A 17,011-nucleotide genomic window follows, 5' to 3' on the forward strand; every position below is an offset into this window, starting at 1 on the left:
GGTCCGGGCTCACGGCGCGGCCAGTTACAGGGTGGGGACTGCGGGAGAGAGGGGACAGGCAGAACACAGGGGTCAGCTGGAATCCGCTGAGGCCCCAGCAAACGAGGACGGCTCAGTCATGCTGAGCGTGGGCACGGTGCCGTCCCCGGACCCCGGAGGGCGAACGGGAAGGGGTGAGAGTTTAGGGGAGAGGACACCTGGGTCCTTCCCGCCTGTGCACAAGTAGGGCACGCCACTGCTGCCACCGAGGCCCCACCCACGTGTGCTGGAGCTGCCCGGGGAGACGCTCAGCCGGACCCCGTGGGCTCAGGGCGTGTGGAGCCGCCCCCGCCCGCGGGCCTCCCCCCTCCACGCCAGGCCCTGCGCTGTCAGCGAGCACGGTCCCCACAGGGCCTCCCCCCACGACTGATGGGCTCCGCTTCAGGCCAGGGGGCGCCGCACTGCCTCATTCCCTCCACCGTGACACCCAGATGTCCCGGGGGCTCTGGGCCCTGTCCGGGCCCGCCTCCACCGTCCCTAGCACGGGGGAGAGTTACCTGCTCCCGGAGCCCAGTGGCGTGGGACAGCCTGACTGCCTGCCCGACCAGGCCGTGCCCGCCGGCAGCCTGTGTGAGGATCACTGGGCTTCCAGAACTTCCAGGCGACTGCACGTTCCTTGACGGGGGTCAGCTGTTTTGACCATGAATTTGTCATAGCGTCACCTGGGGACTTGATAGAACCAGGCAAATAATCAGCAGGAAAAACACTCTAGGAAACAGGGAAAGGAGACACTCGGTCTACGGAAACTGGCTTGGCGGTTTTCAGCCTGAGGCAGCAGCTGCAAGCCTGGCTGGCGGGTCAGAGGAGCTCCCCTTCCGTCCCCCCCACCCCCGGGCCCGCCTCCCGCCTCCCCTGCCCACATCTTTATAAAGGATCCCTTTGTTAAGTTCTTCTCACCCCGTCTCCTGTCAGGACTCCATCCGGCAGGCGCACTGTTTTCATTCTCTAAATTTTTTTAATGTTTATTTATTTATTTGTTTGGAAAGAGAGAGAAAGAGAGAGAGAGAGAGCAAGCCAGGGAGGGGCAGAGAGAGAGGCGAGAGAGATTCCAAGCAGGCTCAGCGCTTCCGGCCCAGCCCGATGTGGGGCTTGAACTCCCCAACTGCGAGATCATGACCTGAGCCCAAACCAAGAGTTGGACGCTTAACCGACTGAGCCACCCGGGTGCCCCTCGTTCTCTAAAGTTTGAATTGTGAGATCACGTCTGAAGGCCCGAGCTTTTCCCCTGGGCGTCCTGTGGGGCCCTGGGGGACGAGACCTCCAGAGAAGATTATGTCGGCTCGTGCCAGGTATCAGCTCGTAACCCATCTGGGACCACGTTGACTTCGTTTCTCTGCGTGCGGTTCCCCCAGGTGTGCCGGGGGAGACCTGAACTCTAAATGCCCAGCGGAAAGTTTTCCTGCAGGGTCCAGGCAGAGTCGGTGGGTTTCCTTTCTGGCGCCGTCCGCCGGTGCGCAGGACTTCTCTGGCCTACGTTGCCACTTCGCGTGGCCGCCTGAGGACCCAGATCTCACACAGAGCCTCTGCTCAGGCAGGTCCACATCCTCGTTTCCTGCGCCGCGGACCCGTCCGAGCCCGAGGCGTTGGGCCAGCAAGTGGCTCAGGTGCGCGGCGGCGGCCGCCGCGGGTTTCCTTTGCTGGGTCGTGACCCCGGTACCCGAGCAGGCACGTGTTGGGTTTTGCCCAGGAAATCTGTGGCGGGAGGGTCCTTCGGGGTATCTGGGTCTTTCACGCTGCTGCTGCTGCAAAACCGTCATTGTTAGAGCAGATGCCGCCGGCGAGCCGCTCAACCCCCCTCTCGGGGGCCGGCGTGCCCCCCTCCAGGGCTGCAGACTCGCACAAGCCCCCTGAGCCGGAGGGCCGCCCGGGCTGGCCAAGCTGCCGGCGCAGAGATGCCCGGGACCACCCGCCCCTCCCCGAGGGCAGCCCGCGGCCAACGGCTGGTGTGGGGGTAGCGGCTCAGACCCCTGTCGCTGGAGAAGGCACCTCTCTGGTGAAATCCGGACCCCTGGGCACCCCTGGGTATCAGACTACGGCCCGACTCGAGCCGAGCGCACCGCTTCCCCGGCTGCCTTCACACCCTCTCCCGACAGCAGGCTTCCAGACGCACGTGAGTCACCGTCACCGGCTCTGCTTCTGGGGAAGCGACCAGAGACGTGGTGCCAGGTGTGGCCGCAGGAGGCACACTCCACGGGTAGAGTGCCCACTGGCCGGCGGGCCACAGGACTCACTCTGCGGGCTGCCGGGTGGGTGTTCCCAGCCCCGGCGGCTTCGCAGCGCAGCTGGTGCATAAGGAGTGGGAGCAGACGGAGCAGGGAAGGGCGCGACGCACGGTCACGTGCTGGGCTGAGCCGTGTCCCCAGAGCCACCTGCTGAGTCCCACCCCCAGGGCCGCAGGGTGACTGTACTCGGAGGCGGGCCTTTGTGGAGGTGACTGAGGTAAAGGAGGGCCCTGGGGCCCCCGATCCAGGCTGACTGGTGTCCCCACAAGAAGGGGTGACCAGGGGCACAGACGGGCACTGGGAGGGAGACCACGTGAAGACACGGGGAGGGGACGCCCCCCACACGCCAGGGAAAAGGCTCAGGAGGACCGGCCCTGCCGACAGTTTGAGATGCCCGTGTGAGATGAACAATAGGTGCGCTTTGCTCTGGACCACGTCAGCTTTGTGGCTCTGTCCCAGTGTAGACTGACCAATGCCCAGAAAAACACAACCGTCCGCTCGCTGATAACCTCCGCAGGCCTAATAAGCAGGAAGTGGCAAGTATTCTGAATGCCCTGGTAAGACACGTGCACTCAGGAGCGTCTGATGCATGTCTGGGTGCATGCAGGGACATCCTCTCCTGGGGTATGCTAAGACATTCTCTCCAAGGAATCTGGGGCATGCTGGGACGTCCTCTCCAAGGAGCCTGGGGCACACTAGGAGTTCATCTCTAGAGTCTGGGACACACTGGGACATTCTATTCCAAGGAGTCTGGGGCATGCTGGGACACCCTTTCCTTGGGCATGTTGGGACACTCTAAGGAATCTGGGGCATACTGGGACACCCTCTCCTCAGGCACGTTGGGATACTGTAAGGAGCCTAGGGCATGCTGGGACATCCTCTCCAAGGAGCCTGGGGCATGCTGGGACATCCTCTCCAAAGAGTCTGAGGCATGCTGGGACACCCTCTCCTTGGGCATTCTGGGATACCATCTCCAAGAAGTATAGGGCATGTTGGGACGCCCTCTCCAAGGAGCCTGGGGCATGTTGGGACATCCTCTCCTCAGGCATGTTGGGATACCCTAAGGAGCCTAGGTCATGCTGGGATGTCCTCTCCAAGGAGTCCGGGGCATGCTGGGACATCCTCTCCTTGGGCATTCTGGGATACCACCTCCAAGAATGGGGCATGCTGGGATATCCTCTCCAAAGAGCCTGAGGCATGCTGGGACGCCCTCTCCAAGGAGCCTGGGGCATGCTGGGACGTCCTCTCCAAGGAGCCTGGGGCATAATGGGACATCCTCTCCAAGGAGCCTCTCCAAGGGGCATGCTGGGACATCCTCTCCTCAGGCATGCTGGGACGCCCTCTCCAAGGCAACGGACAAAGTCTGAGCCTCCCCTTTCTTGCCTCTAAGGAAAAAGCCCTACACCCGGTCGGCCTCTGTGAATTTGAGATACCAGCTGACACACCAGGAACGTGACCTCGGTCGGCTTGTTGGCCTTACGGAGGCTCCCACCGGCGAGATGATGGAGGACAAAGCCCGGTCCTGGTTCGCGACGGCCGGCGTGGCACGTTGGGACGGACAGACCCCCTCACAGTGGCGGGGGGTGGGGGTGGGGGCACGGGGGCTCTCGGCCGGCGGCAGGATGGTGCGGCTGGCTGCTCGGGGCCTGAGGGGCCCAGGACGGGGGCGGGGGTTGCGGAAAGGAGGCGCTGGGGGACGAGGAGCGCGGTCTCGTGCCGCATGCTGGCGCCCACCGAGCCACCGGTGGACAGGACAGCTTGGCAGGTGCTCACCGGCCACCGGGGCTCACACAGGCTCGCGACCCGATGCCCAGATGTGGAGATGGGCCCGGCTAGGGCCGACGACACAGCTCCCCTCCCCGGCCAGCCCCGCTCCTCTCCCGTGTGCCGTGTGACGCTGCACGTCAGCCCGGCGGCAGAGACCCCAGAGCCGGCCGGCCAGTGGGGGATCCGTCGCTTCCGACTCACGTTCCAGGGGCCACGCTCAGGCCTGCGGGGTGGACTTCGGCGGGACATCGCCACGGCGCTCAGGCCCCCTTACGGCAAGGGTGTGCGGCAGGGCCCGGGGCCGCAGGGGACGGCATGCCCGGCAGAGGCTGCCGGCCTGGCGGAACTGGGGCGCCATCCCCCAGGACACGGGCCTTACCCGGAGTCCGTGGGCCCCGCGGGTGGAGACAGGAGTCTGGGAACAAGGAATAGAAGCAGTGGCCAGCCCACCATACTCCAGAGACCCACCGGGAGCGAGCCTGCCACGTTAGGGTGAGGAGCCGCCAGTCCCGGTCCCCAGGAGGAAGACCCCGCCACCCGGCCACGGAGACTCCTTGTTCCGGATCCCATCCCGGTGGGGATCCTGGTTATTTCTGCCGTACGCGGCAGCGGGCAAAGGAGCGGAGCCCGATAAGGACACGATGGCCAGGATTCAGGCCCCAAAGACGAGGCTCTCGGTCAGCCGCCCCCACCCTGGGCAGAGCAGGCAGGTGGGCCTCCGTCGTGGCCTCAGGGCGAGTGGCTGAGCAGGGCTGCGGCCGGCCCCGCGCAGCCTCCCCTCGTGAGTCTCCCCAGAGAGAACCCGGGAGGCTGGACGAGCCCGATGTAAGGAGCGGTGTGTGGACTTGGGGCGACGGGGACGGGAGGACCGCAGCAGAGACCCTGATGCCTCGCTCACCGTCCAGCCGCCGAGGCTCGCGAGCACGGCCTTCCCCGCGGCGTTAACCTTTGCTGCCCGAACCAGCTGACCTGGGCTCCCTCCGAAGGATGGGCCATGAGGGGCACAGGCAACGTTGGCTGACGGGAGAGCACGGAACCCCCTCAGCAGCGCCGCCTGCGAACTGGGTGTGTGGGCCCGGCAGAGTGACAGGCCATCGGCGGGACGAGCGGCAGGGGCTGAGGACCCTACGGGAGCAAGCCTCCGCCCTGCCCTCCGCTCGGTACTGGAAACACAGGCCTCAGGCCAGTCACGGAGGCCCTGCTCCCCTGCCCTTGGCCCAGATGCCCGGCCAAGCTCAGAGCCTGGGGCCGCAGCGTTGATCCACCCCGCCCCCGGCACACACCCGACCCGGGGACGAGAAAACAACACAGGACCCACAGGAAGGTTGGAATTGCTTTTATTGGGGTGAGCGCTGCAGGCTCACCCGTGGTCGGGTTAGTGTTCTGCCCTCACGGAGGCAGCCGGAGCCTGGCGCCTCCACCCGCCGCCTGCCTGGGTTAGTGGAACATGCAAAGCTTCATCAGAGAGTGGAGGCAGGGGTGGAAGCCACCGAGGCCAGGGGCTGGATGGAACAAGAGGGGAGGGAACTGGGCTGGGCTGCCTGTGCCCGGGCCTGACAAGGAGGTGAGGCTGTCGCGGACAGACAGGCAGGAAGCACCCAGGGGGGACCCACGGGGGAGCAGAGTCCTGCAGAAGCCCCGGCCATACCCAGCCGGGCCCCGGGGCTGGCACGCCCGGGAGCTGGGCCGGTGGGGAGTCTGTCACCGGGAGGGTCTGTCTCCCACCCCAGGTCTGGGTCCTCGGGGCCTGGGGTGGAGGGAGGACACTGAAGGCACTTACTAAGGGACTGAGGCTGGAAGGCTGAAGCCGGACGCCTGGGGTCTCGGGACAGTGTCAGGGGCTAGGGGCTGGGGACGGCGCCTGCGGCTGGGCAGGGCCAGGCGCGGGCCGGGCACGGGAGAGGCCTGGCCCGGGCCAGCTGGTTCTGTAGACTGGACCCTCATCTTCCCACGGGCAGGCTGGAAAAGAGATGACTAACCCCGGACCCCCTCCCTCCCCAGCAAGGCCCACCGAGCAAGGAAATCAGTCCTGGAAACAGGAAGAGAAGCTGGTTCCGAGGGCCCTGCCAGCGACGGGGCCGACCCCGCTCCCCCGGGCGGCTAGGATCAGTGGTTGGGTGTCAGTGAGCCCAGCGAGCAGGGCTGGGGCGGGGCGGCGGGTGGGGGGGTGGGGGGTGGGAACCTTGCCCAGACGATACCCTCTAGAGAGACGGGAGGGCTAGGAGGGCCGGGCTTGGGGCCGGGCCCGGGACCCTCCAAGGCACCTGGCTGTGGTGAGTGGCAGGTAGACAGGAGCAGGGAGGCCTGGGGGATGAGCTGGTCAGCGGGTCCGCACCAGCTCCCTCCCTGACCGCCTCCCTGGGACGCAGGCTGTTGGACAGCAGATAGATCGTTAATATATTAGTCGGCTCTTTTTGGTTAGACTTTAGGCACCGCTTGGGAGGAAGACACCTTTGAAACGTTAAAGACCCCAACGCCTGGGCAGGGAACCTGGCCACATGCAGAGCGGGAGGGCAGGGGTGCAGGCAGCGGGTCAGGCCGCCGCGGACTCGGGGCCCCCCAGGGAGGACGCGGGCCCCGAGGCGTAGCGGCGGCCGTAGCCCGAGGAAGAGTAGGAGGAGGAGGAGAAGGTCATGGAGAAGCCGGAACCCGTGGCGTCAAAGCTGCCGCGGCGGGAGCCAGCCCGGGAACCGGTGCGCGAGCCGGAGCGCGAGCCGGCCGCGGAGCCGGAGCCGCTGACGCTGTAGGGGCTGTAGTAGCCCTTGCTGGACTGGGCGGCGGCCTCCAGCAGGCGGAGCCCCGTGCCCTCCTCCACCATGCTGCGGTCCAACGCGTCCTTGTACGAGATCTTGAGCTTGGTCTTGGGGCAGGTGAGGTACTTGGAATACGCGCCGACGTCTCGCAGCTTCTGGGCGGTTCGGGCGTCCACCATGCCACGCTGCAGGGCCTCGTCGAGGGGCACGCGGCCCGGCGCGTCGGGCTCGATCAGGCCCCCCGTCAGGTACTGCACCTCCAGGAAGCGCTGGCCCGCCTCGTAGTAGAGCCAGCCCTTCTTCAGGGCCTGAGCGGCCGACATCTTGGTCTTGGTGCGCGGGTCCTCGAAGCCACAGAAGGCTTTCTGGGCCAGGTTGATGCGGTCCACCATGATCTTATCCACCAGGCCCTTGTTGACGGCGTCGGTGACGGGGAAGCGCTCCCCGGTGCTGGGGTCGATGATGCCCCCCGTGCAGGCCTGGGCCTCCAGCAGCCGCTGCCCGGTGATGTTGTCCACCAGGTTGCGGTGCATGGCCTCCGTGATGGACACCTTCTCCAGCGTCTCCGTGTCCAGGATGCCGGCCACGGGGCCGGTCTCCTCGGTGGGGTCTGACCAGGAGGCCGCCTGGGTCCTGGAGGCGGCGGGGCTGATGGGGTAGGAGGAGGAGGACCCCACGGAAGAAGAGCGGGAGCGGAAGCCACCAGCGTTGCCCGAGAGCATGTCGGCGAACTCGGTGATGGAGAGCGTGCCGGCGCGGTACTGGTCCAGCGCCGAGCGGTCGATGAGGCTCCTGGAGATGGCCTCGTCGATGTCGTACTGGCGGCCTGAACGGCGGTCGATGATCATGGACTTGACCACGCCGTCGGAAGAGGAGATGGTGATCTCCTCCCACTCGCACTCCTGCTCGGACAGCTCCAGGTACGTCTGGTGGTCGATGAGGCCCTTGCGGTAGGCCTCGTACACGGACATCTCCTTGCCCGTCTCGGGGTCCACGATCACGACACGCCGCTTGCGCACCGAGGACTTGGAGGACGTCTTCCGCTCCCGTTTCTTCTCCTTCAGGGGCAGCAGGCGCAGGCCCGTCTGGGGGTCCGTGACGCAGCGCTCCATGAGCTGCAGGTACGTGAGGTTCTCCTCCGTGTTGGGGTCGAAGAAGCCCTTGGTGTCGTCCGAGGGGTCGGTCAGGATCTCGTTCATCTCCTCGTCAAAGAGGCCGCGCTTGTAGGCCACGTCCACGGGCAGCCGGTGGCTCTCCTCGGGGTCGATGATGCCGCCCGTGGCGATCTGGGCCTCCAGCAGGCGGATGCCGTGGTCCTTCAGGATGAGGCCCTTCTTCATGGCCTGGAAGAGAGAGATGAGCTTCCCCGAGTACGGGTCCTTGTAGCCGGTGACGGCGCGCTCGGCCGACAGCAGCTTGTCCTTGAACTCGGGGCCCACGATGCCCATGCGCACGGCCTCCTCCACAGTCAGCTTGAGCCCCTTGATGGGGTCGATGACGTAGCCGGTGGCCGCCTGCGCCTCCAGGAGCTCGAAGGCCGTGCCGGGGCGGATGATGCCCTTCTTCATGGCCTGATACACGGACAGCCGCTCCTTGGTGGCATCGACGAAGACACCGGCGATGCAGCTAGTGCCCTCGAGGAACTTCTGCAGGTTCTTGGAGACCTCCTCCACGGAGGTCAGGCCCTCCCGCAGCTGCAGCGCCGTGGCCTCGTCCATGACCTGCGAGCGCACCAGCTCCTCCACCGTGATCTGCTTGCGCAGGCCGCGGAAGGTCAGCTTGCGGGCGTCCGAAAGCGGCAGGAGCAGCTGGCCGCTGGTCTCGTGACGACGGCACCTCCTGAGCAGCTGCGTGTAGCTGAGGCGCTCGTCCGTGGAGGGATCCGGGTAGCTGCGCACCTCGCTGGGCTCCGACAGCTGGTCGTGCGTGTCCTTGTTGAGGTAGCCGCGCTGGTAGGCCACCTCCAAGGGGAGGTGGAAGCCCAGGCGCGGGTCCACGATGCCGCCCGTGGCCAGCTGGGCGTCCAGCAGCCGCAGGGCCTCCTCGGCAGGGATCAGGTCCTTCTTCATGGCCTGGAAGAGCGAGATCGTCTGCTCCGTGTAGGGGTCCCGGTAGCCGGTCACGGCCCGCTCGGCCGAGAGCAGCCGGTCGTGCAGTTCGGGGCCTACCAAGCCCTTCCGCACGGCTTCGTCCACGGTCAGCCGCTCGCCCTTCACGGGATCCAGGAGGAAGCCCGTGGCCGCCTGTGCCTCCAGCAGAAACCGGGCCACCTCGGCACTCAGCAGCCCCTTCTTCAGCGCCTGGTAGACGGTGAGCGTCTGCCGGGAGCCCGGCAGGTAGACGCCAGCCACGCAGCCCGTGCCGTACAGGTAGCGTGAGACCGACTCCGCCTCCAGCACCTCTCGGAGGCTCTTGGCGCCCTCCCGGAGGAGGCCGTAGGTCTCGCGGGAGATGATCCGGGCCTCGTAGAGGTCCTCGGCCGTGAGGCGGCGGCGGATGTAGTCGTAGGAAGCCAGGTTCTGCTGGCGCACGATCTCGGTCTTCTCGATGATCTCGATGATGATGATGATCATACGCTCCTTGGTCACCCGGCCGGCCCGGAAGTCCGCCATGAGCCGGGCTCGCTGCTCTTCTGGGATCAGGTCCGACTGCATCACCTCCCACAGGGACATGGTGGAGCCGCCGCGGTCGCCGCCGCCAGGGATGTCGATCTGCGTCTCCTCGAACGCCCTGCGGGTCTCCTCCTCCGTGTACACCTGCGTGCTCTCCACCACCTCCGTCTTCTCGGCTCCTTTCAGGGGCAGCAGGCGCAGGCCCGTCTCGGGGTCCTCCACGCAGCGCTCCAGCAGCTGCCGGTAGGTGAGGTTCTCGTGCGTGTTGGGGTCGAAGAAGCCCTTGGTGTCGTCGCTCGGGTCCGCCAGGACGCGGTTCATCTCCTCGTCGAAGTAGCCGCGCCGGTAGGCCACGTCCACGGGCAGGCGGTGGCTGTGCACCGGGTCGATGATGCCGCCCGTGGCGATCTGGGCCTCCAGCAGGCGGATGCCGTGCTCCCTAAGGACCAGGCCCTTCTTCGTGGCCTGGAAGAGGGAGATGGTGTCGCCGGAGTAGGGGTCCGTGTAGCCGGTGACGGCCTTCTCGGCAGACAGCAGCTTCTCGTGCAGCTCGGGGCCCACGACGCCCGCCTTCACGGCCTCGTGGACATACAAGCGCTGATTCCTCACAGGGTCCACCAGAAAGCCGGTGGCCGCTTGGGCCTCGAGCAGCAGAGTGGCCGTGCTGGGCCTGAGCAGGCCCCGCCGCATGGCCTCATAGATGGTCACCTTCTCCTTGGAGTCCTCCAGGTAGATGCCGGCCAGGCAGCCGCTACCCCGGAGAAGTGTGCGCACAGAGTCCACCTCTGACAGGTCCTTCACGGACGTTTTGCCGTCCTTGAGCTGCTCAAACTGGGCCCTGCTGAGGACGCCGGCAGCCACGAGCTCACTGGCCGGCACCGGGGCGCGGAGGCCGCTGAAAGACAGCCTTTCCTGGCGCACGGTCTCCACCTCCTCCACGATGGTGATGACGATCTTGATGATCTTCTCCACGGTGACGGTGCCCGTGCGGAACTGCCGCACCAGCTCCTGTCTCTGCTCCGCCGTGAAGTACTCAGAGCTGAGGAGCTCCCACACGGTCACCGTCTTGCCCTTAAAGCTGCCCACGGGGACCTCGACGGCAGTCTTCTGAAAGGTCTCGCGAGCCTGCAGCTCGGAGCAGAGTCCCTCCCGCCGGGCCCGGGCCTCCTTCTCCGAGAGCGGCAGCAGGCTCAGCCCCGTCAGCGGGTCGGGCCGGCACTGTCGCTGCAGCTGGCCATAAGTGACCGGCTCCTGTGTGCCGGGGTCGCAGTAGGTCTTGGCTTCATCCTTGGGCGCCGACAGGGCTCGGCTGGTCTCCTCGTCCAGGTAGCCCCGGGCACAGGCAACGTCTACGGGCACACGGTGGCTCTTGCTCGGGTCCACGACGCCACCTGTGGACAACTGGGCATCCAGCAGGCGCCAGCCCTGCTCCCTGGGGATGAGGCCCTTCTTCAGGGCCTGGAACAGGGAGACGCTCTGCCCTGAGTAGGGGTCCTTGTAGCCGGTCACGGCCTTCTCGGCCGACAGCAGCTTCTCGTGCAGCTCAGGCCCCACCAGGCCGGCCCGCACCGCCTCGTCCACGGTGAGCCGGGCGCTCGTGGCGGGGTCGATGATGTGTCCGGTGCCGGCCTGGGCCTCCAGGAGGGCCACCGCCGCCTCTGGCTGCAGTAGGTCCTTCTTCAGGGCCTCGTAGACGCTCAGCCTCTGTCCCGCCTCCTCCAGCCACACACCAGCAATGACGTTGCCGCCCCGCAGGGCCCGCCGCACGGCATCCACCTCGGCCACCTCTCGCACCGAACGCTCGCCCTGCTGCAGCTGGCGGTAGAGATCGCGGTCGATGACCCCGCTCTCGAACAGCTCGGCGGCAGGGACCAGGGCGCGCAGGCCCTCGAAGCAAAGCTGCCCTTTCTGCTCGTGCTCCTCGACCACCGTGATGACGATCTTGATGACCTTCTCCACGGTGACCTTGCCCGTGCGGAACTGCCGCACCAGGTCCCGCCGCTGCTCTGCCGTGAAGTACTCTGAGTTGATGAGCTCCCAGATGGTCACCGTCTTGCCCCGGAACTTGCCAAATGGTGCGGACACGGTGGCTTTCTCGAACACGTCCTGGGCCTCCGAGTCAGTGTAGACCAGCTCCCTACCCTTGGCAGCCTGATCCGTGAGGGGCAGCAGGCGCAGGCCCGTCTCGGGGTCCTCCACGCAGCGCTCCAGCAGCTGCAGGTAGGTGAGGTTCTCGTGCGTGTTGGGGTCGAAGAAGCCCTTGGTGTCGTCGCTCGGGTCCGCCAGGACGCGGTTCATCTCCTCGTCGAAGTAGCCGCGCCGGTAGGCCACGTCCACGGGCAGGCGGTGGCTGTGCACCGGGTCGATGATGCCGCCCGTGGCGATCTGGGCCTCCAGCAGGCGGATGCCGTGCTCCCGCACGATGAGGTCCTTCTTCATGGCCTGGAAGAGGGAGATCTGCTCCCCGGTGTAGGGATCCTTGTAGCCGGTGACGGCGCGCTCGGCCGACAGCAGCTTGTGGTGCAGCTCTGGGCCCACGACGCCCTCCTTCACGGCCTCGTTGACGGTCAGCCGTCGGTTCCGCACAGGGTCCAGGAGGAAGCCCGAGGCAGCCTGGGCCTCCAGCAGGATGAGAGCCGTGCCCGGGCTCAGCAGCTGCCTCCGTAGGGCCGCGTACACACTCAGCTTCTCGTTGCTGGGCGTCAGCAGCAGCCCGGCAACGCCACTGCGGCCGTGCAGGTAGCCGCGCACGTCATCCCGCTGAGCGAGCTCGGCCACGGTTGTGCGGCCCTGGGCCAGCCGCTGCAGCTCCTCGGCGCTCAGGACGCCGACCTCCTGCAGCCACTGGGCCGGCACCTTCCGCCGAAGGCCGTCGAAGGCGTGGTCGGGCTCCACCTCGGCCGCCGGGCCGTCGTGGGCGACCCGGCCGTTCGGCAGGGCTTTGGCAGCCGCGGCCTGCGAGGCGGCAACCTCCTCCGAGTGCGCCAGCGCGGCCCGGTGCTCCTCCTCCAGGCGCTGCAGCCGCTCGCGCAGCCGCTGGTTCTCCTCCTCCAGCAGCTTCTCCTGCTGCTGCCGCTGCCGCTCCAGCAGCTGCAGCTCCTCCTGCTTGCGCCGCACGCCCTCCTCGGCCTCATGCTGGCGCTGCCGGGCCTCCTCCATGCTGGCCACCAGCCGCTGCCTCTCCTCCTCCATCTGCCGCTGCTGCCGCTGCTGCTCCTCCCGTAGCTTCTGCGCCTTGGCCACCTCGTCCTGGAAGAGCTGCTCCAGCTTGGCCTTCTCCTGCTCGATGAAGTGCTCCCGCTGCAGCAGGCTGTCCTTCTCCGACAGGAAGCTCTGCTGGAGGGCCCGCGTCTCCTGCACCAGCTGCTCCTGCTGCACCGCCTGCATCTGCAAGGGGGAGGGAGGGGAGGACACAGTCAGGGAGGCCGGCGAGCCGGCGGCAGAGCAGGCCCCCCCCCCCCCCCGGGGCCCGCCCACGTGCGCCCGTGGGGCGGGGCCGGTACCTCCTCGGACTTCAGCTGTAGCAGCCTGGCCTCCTCCTTGAGCTTCTCCTTCTCGCGCTCCAGCTCTGCGATGGCGGCCCGCAGGCGCTCGGCGTCGCGGTCACTCTGCTGCCGCTGGATCTCCAGCGTCTGCACCAGCGTCACCTTCTCCTGTGTGGCGAGCTCGGTGCGGTGCAGCTTCTCCCCGATGTCCTCGGCCTGCCTGCGGAAGCGCTGGGCGTCCTCCTCGGCGCGGGCCTGGGCCCGGCTCATCTCGGCCACGCGCAGCTTGAGGCGCTCGGCCTCGGCGCTCATCTCCAGCTGCCGCTGCCGTTCCGCCTCCAGGGTCCGCTGGAAGCCCTGCGTCTCCTCGGCCAGCTGCTGGGCCATCTGCTCCTTGTCCTCCTGCAGCTGCCGGGCCTGCTCCTGCGCCAGCTCCTTCTGCCGCTGCAGCAGCTCGGCCTCGGCCTTGAGGCGGGTGGCCTCCTGCACCGCCTGCATCTTCTCCTTGAGCATCTTCTCGGCCAGGGCGCGCTGCTGCGCCAGGTCCTCCTCCGCCAGCTGCCGCAGCCGGGCCGCCTCCTGGGCCGCCACGCTCAGCCGGGCGGCCTCCTCCGCCACCTGCTTCATTTTCTCAGCCTCCTCCTGCAGGAAGCGCTGCGTGTTGTCCTTGTCACGCAGGATGAGCGCGCGGTTCTCCGCCTCGATGCGCGCCTTCAGCTTGCCGAGCTCCTCCATCTGCACGCGCACGGAGAAGAGCTCCTCCTCCACCTGGCTGCGCTGGCGGGCGGCCTCCGTCACCTCCGCCTTCAGCCGCTGCAGCTCCTCGTCCAGGATGCTTTTCTGGTGGTCCGTCTCCTCCAGCTGCAGCCGCAGCGCGGTCAGCTCCTGCTCCACCTGCGCCTTCTGCCGCAGAGTCTGCTCGGCGAACTTCTTGTGCTTCTCCATCTCGGCGTCGGCCACCTGCTTCTGCCGCAGGGCGGCCTGCTCCGCCTGCGCCCGCCGCGCCGCCTCCTGCTCCGCCTCCTTGCGCAGCTTCTCCGCGGCGGCCTGCGCCTGCGCGCGCGCCTGCGCCTGCTCCTCGGCCAACTGCTTCAGCCGCTCGGCCTCCTCCACCTGCCGCCGGGACTGCGCCGCCTCCCGCTCGGCCCGCTCCCGCGCCTCCTCCGCGTCCTCGGCCGCCCGCCGCGCCGCCTCCGCCTCGCCCCGCAGCCGCTCCAGCACACTCTGCTCTTGCTGCAGCGTCTGCTGCAGCTCCTGCTCCTTCTGCTGCACCGCAAAAGCGTGCGCCTTCTCCTCCGCCTGCAGCCGCTTCTGCGCGGCCTCCTGCGCCAGCTGCAGCTGCCGAGCCGACTCCTGCTCCGCGCGCTCGCGCAGGCGCCGCGCCTCCTCCACTTTGGCCTTGAGCCGCTCCACCTCCTCCAGGGCGGACTTGCGCTGCCGCGCAGCCTCCTCCTCCGCCGCGAGGCTCTTCTGCACGCGCTCTTCCGCCTCGCGGCGCCGCTGTTCCTCCTCGGCCGCCAGCTGCCGCTGCCGCGTGGCCTCCTGCTCCGCCTGCTCCTTGCTGCGCAGCGTGTCCTCGGCACTGCTGCGGATGCGCCCCAGCTCCAGCTCCAGCTCCGCCTTGCCGGCGGCCGCCTTTTCAAAGCTCGCCTTGAGCGCCAGGATCTCCTCCTCCACCTGCCGCCGCTGCCGCAGTGTGTCCTCCACCAGCCCCTTCTGCCGCTCCAGCTCGCTCTCCGACGCCTTGCGCAGCTGCGCCAGCCGCTCTTCGATATCCGCCTTGTGCTGGGCGGCCTGCTCCTCCAGCCGCCGCCGCTGGAAGGCTTCGTCCTCTGCCAGCCGCCGCAGGCGCTCGTTCTCCGCCTCCTTCTCCTTGAGCGCGATCTCCGCCTCGGTCTTAAGCCGCGTGGCCTCGCCGATGGCGGCCAGCTTCTCGGCGAGCACCCTCTCCGCCTCCGCTCGCTGCTGCGCCGCATCCTCCTCTGCCAGCTGCCGTTGCCGCTTGGCCTCCTCGGCCAGGGCACGCAGGCGGGCGGCCTCCTCCGCCAGCTCCCGGAAGCGGCTGGCCTCGGCCTCCAGCCTCTGCTTGGACTTCTCGCTGGTGGAACGGGACTCCTCCTCGGCCCGCGCCTTGCTGGCCAGCAGCACCTCCATCTCGGCCCGCACCTTGGCCAGCTCCGCCTCCAGCTCCTGGCGCTTCTGGGTGGCCGCCCCCGCTTCCCGCTGCAACCGGGCCAGCTCCTCTTCCAGCAGCTGCCGCTGCTGCTCCCCCTGCTCCGTCTCAGCCCGCAGCCGGATCAGCTCCTGTTCCGCCACCAGGCGCTGCTGGGCAGTGCCCTCCGCCAGCTGCCGCTGCTTCTCCAGCTCCTGCTCGGCCAGCTCCCGCTGCCGCACGGCCTGCTCTTCTGCCTTGCCGCGGCGCCGAGCCTCGCGCTCGGCCTCCTCCTTCTGCTTCTCCGCCTCCGCCTGCGCCAGGCTCTTCTGCTGGGCCACCTCCTCCGCCTGCAGCCGCAGCCGCAGCGCCTCGTTGGCTTTCAGCCGCCAGCGCTCCAGCTCCTGCTCCGCCTCCTCGCGGGCCCGCTCGGCCTCTGCCTGCTGCTGCGCCCGCCGCTCCGCCTCCTCCCGCAGCTGCGCGACAGCCACGTGCTCTTCCTGCAGCGTGCGCTCCAGCTGCGCCGTCTTCTCCGCGAAGGAGGCGCGCTTGCTCTGCAGCTCCGCCTCCGCGCTGCGCTGCGCCGTCTCCAGGGCCACCTGCACCTGGCGGGCCCGCTCGGCCTCGGCCTGCCGCAGGCGCCGCTCCGCCTCCTCGGCCTGGAGCCGCAGCTCCTCGAGCGCCTGCAGGGCCCGCTGCTTTTCCCGAGCCGCCTCGGCCTCCGCCTTCACGCGCAGGGCCAGCTCCGCCTCCGCCTGCCGCTTGCGCTGGCTCTCGTCCTGCACCTGCCGCCGCAAGCGCTCCGCCTCCTCCTGCGCCTGCCGCTTCTGCGCCTCGGCCTCCTCCGCGCGTGCGCGCAGCGCCTGCAGCTCGCCCTCGGCCCCACCCCGCTGGCGCTCGGTCGCCTCCAGCTGCAGGCGCACCACGCGAATCTCCTCCTCGATGCGCAGCCGGCTGCGTTCCGCGGCTTCCGCCTGCCGGGCCTTAGCCTGGATCTCCGCTTCCGAGCTCTGCCGCAAGTGCTGCAGCTCTTCCTGGATGCTTCGCTTCTGCTGCTGCGCGTCCACCGCCGCCTCTTCCCGCCGCGCCACCTCCTCCTGCATGCGCCGCTGCAGCTCCTGGGCCTCCCGCTCTGCCTGCGCCTTCGCCTGGGCGTGCGCCTCGGCCAGCTGCCGTTGCTTCTCCAGCGCGGCCTCCACCTCGGCTAGCCGCTCCCGCTCCTCTGCCCGCTGCTGCTCAGCCAGCCTCTGTGGCCGCGGCAGAGAGAGGGAGAGAACCAGAGAGAGCGGTGAGCACAGAGTGGGCCGCCAGGCACTCACATGACACGGCACCACCACAGTTCACTCCGACAGCGCGGTGCGGGGGTTGGGGGCGGGGGGTCGAGGGAAGACAGAGGTCACAGCCCGGCGGAGGGAGACAGCGTGCACCCGCCCAGGGCACTCAAGGCAGCGAGCGCAGCCTGGCCCCACCGTGCTCACCAGCCTGGGGAAGGAGGCCCAGGCGTCCTCCCCTCTTCCCGCAGACAGGCGATGGAGACAGATGGACAGGGGGGGAGAGAGAGAGAGAGAGAGAGAGCAAAGCAGGAAGTTCGCAGGGCGTGCGAGCCGCACCCACCACACAGCCCTGCCTGAGCCCCGCCGAACACCTGCCCGCCTGGCTCTGGCTGCAGGGTCCCTCTCTCTGGACCTGGGCCCGTTCCTGCCGCCCAGCGGGGTGGAACAGGATACAACGGCCAGTGTGAAACAGCAGAGCAGATCTGAGGGCCTTGCAAGCCAGACGGCGAGTCTACCCAGGAAGCAGGAGGAACAGGACAGGTAGCCACCCTGGCCCACCGAGACACGCCGGAACCCCCCCTCCCTAGCCCCGGTGATCTGACACTCCCCAGCTCTTCCGGAGCAAGTGGCCAAGTGCAGAGGCCGCGTGGAATCCCAAGGAGGAACACACACACGAGTGCCGGTAGGACGCCTGGTCGGGGGCACGT

General features: G+C 68.1%; 1 protein-coding gene across 5 annotated transcripts in view; it reads right to left on the bottom strand.

Moving 5' to 3' along the window:
• Nucleotides 1-5,349: 5,349 nt before the first annotated feature.
• Nucleotides 5,350-17,011, bottom strand: part of PLEC (plectin) — a 56,619-nt gene continuing 44,957 nt past the window's right edge. For all 5 annotated transcript variants that reach the window (XM_047074305.1, XM_047074304.1, XM_047074308.1 and 2 more), the window contains 2 exons: nucleotides 12,897-16,277; nucleotides 5,350-12,780 (listed from right to left, as the gene is read on the bottom strand). In XM_047074305.1, coding sequence (XP_046930261.1) covers nucleotides 6,562-12,780; nucleotides 12,897-16,277 — 9,600 coding nt within the window. In that variant the 3' untranslated portion in view covers nucleotides 5,350-6,561. The remainder of the gene's footprint in view (nucleotides 12,781-12,896; nucleotides 16,278-17,011) is intronic.

Source organism: Lynx rufus, unplaced genomic scaffold (genome assembly GCF_022079265.1).
Source record: "Lynx rufus isolate CCGP_SWC_20201006 ecotype Redwood Valley unplaced genomic scaffold, mLynRuf1.p SCAF_12, whole genome shotgun sequence".
NCBI lineage: Eukaryota > Metazoa > Chordata > Mammalia > Carnivora > Felidae > Lynx > Lynx rufus.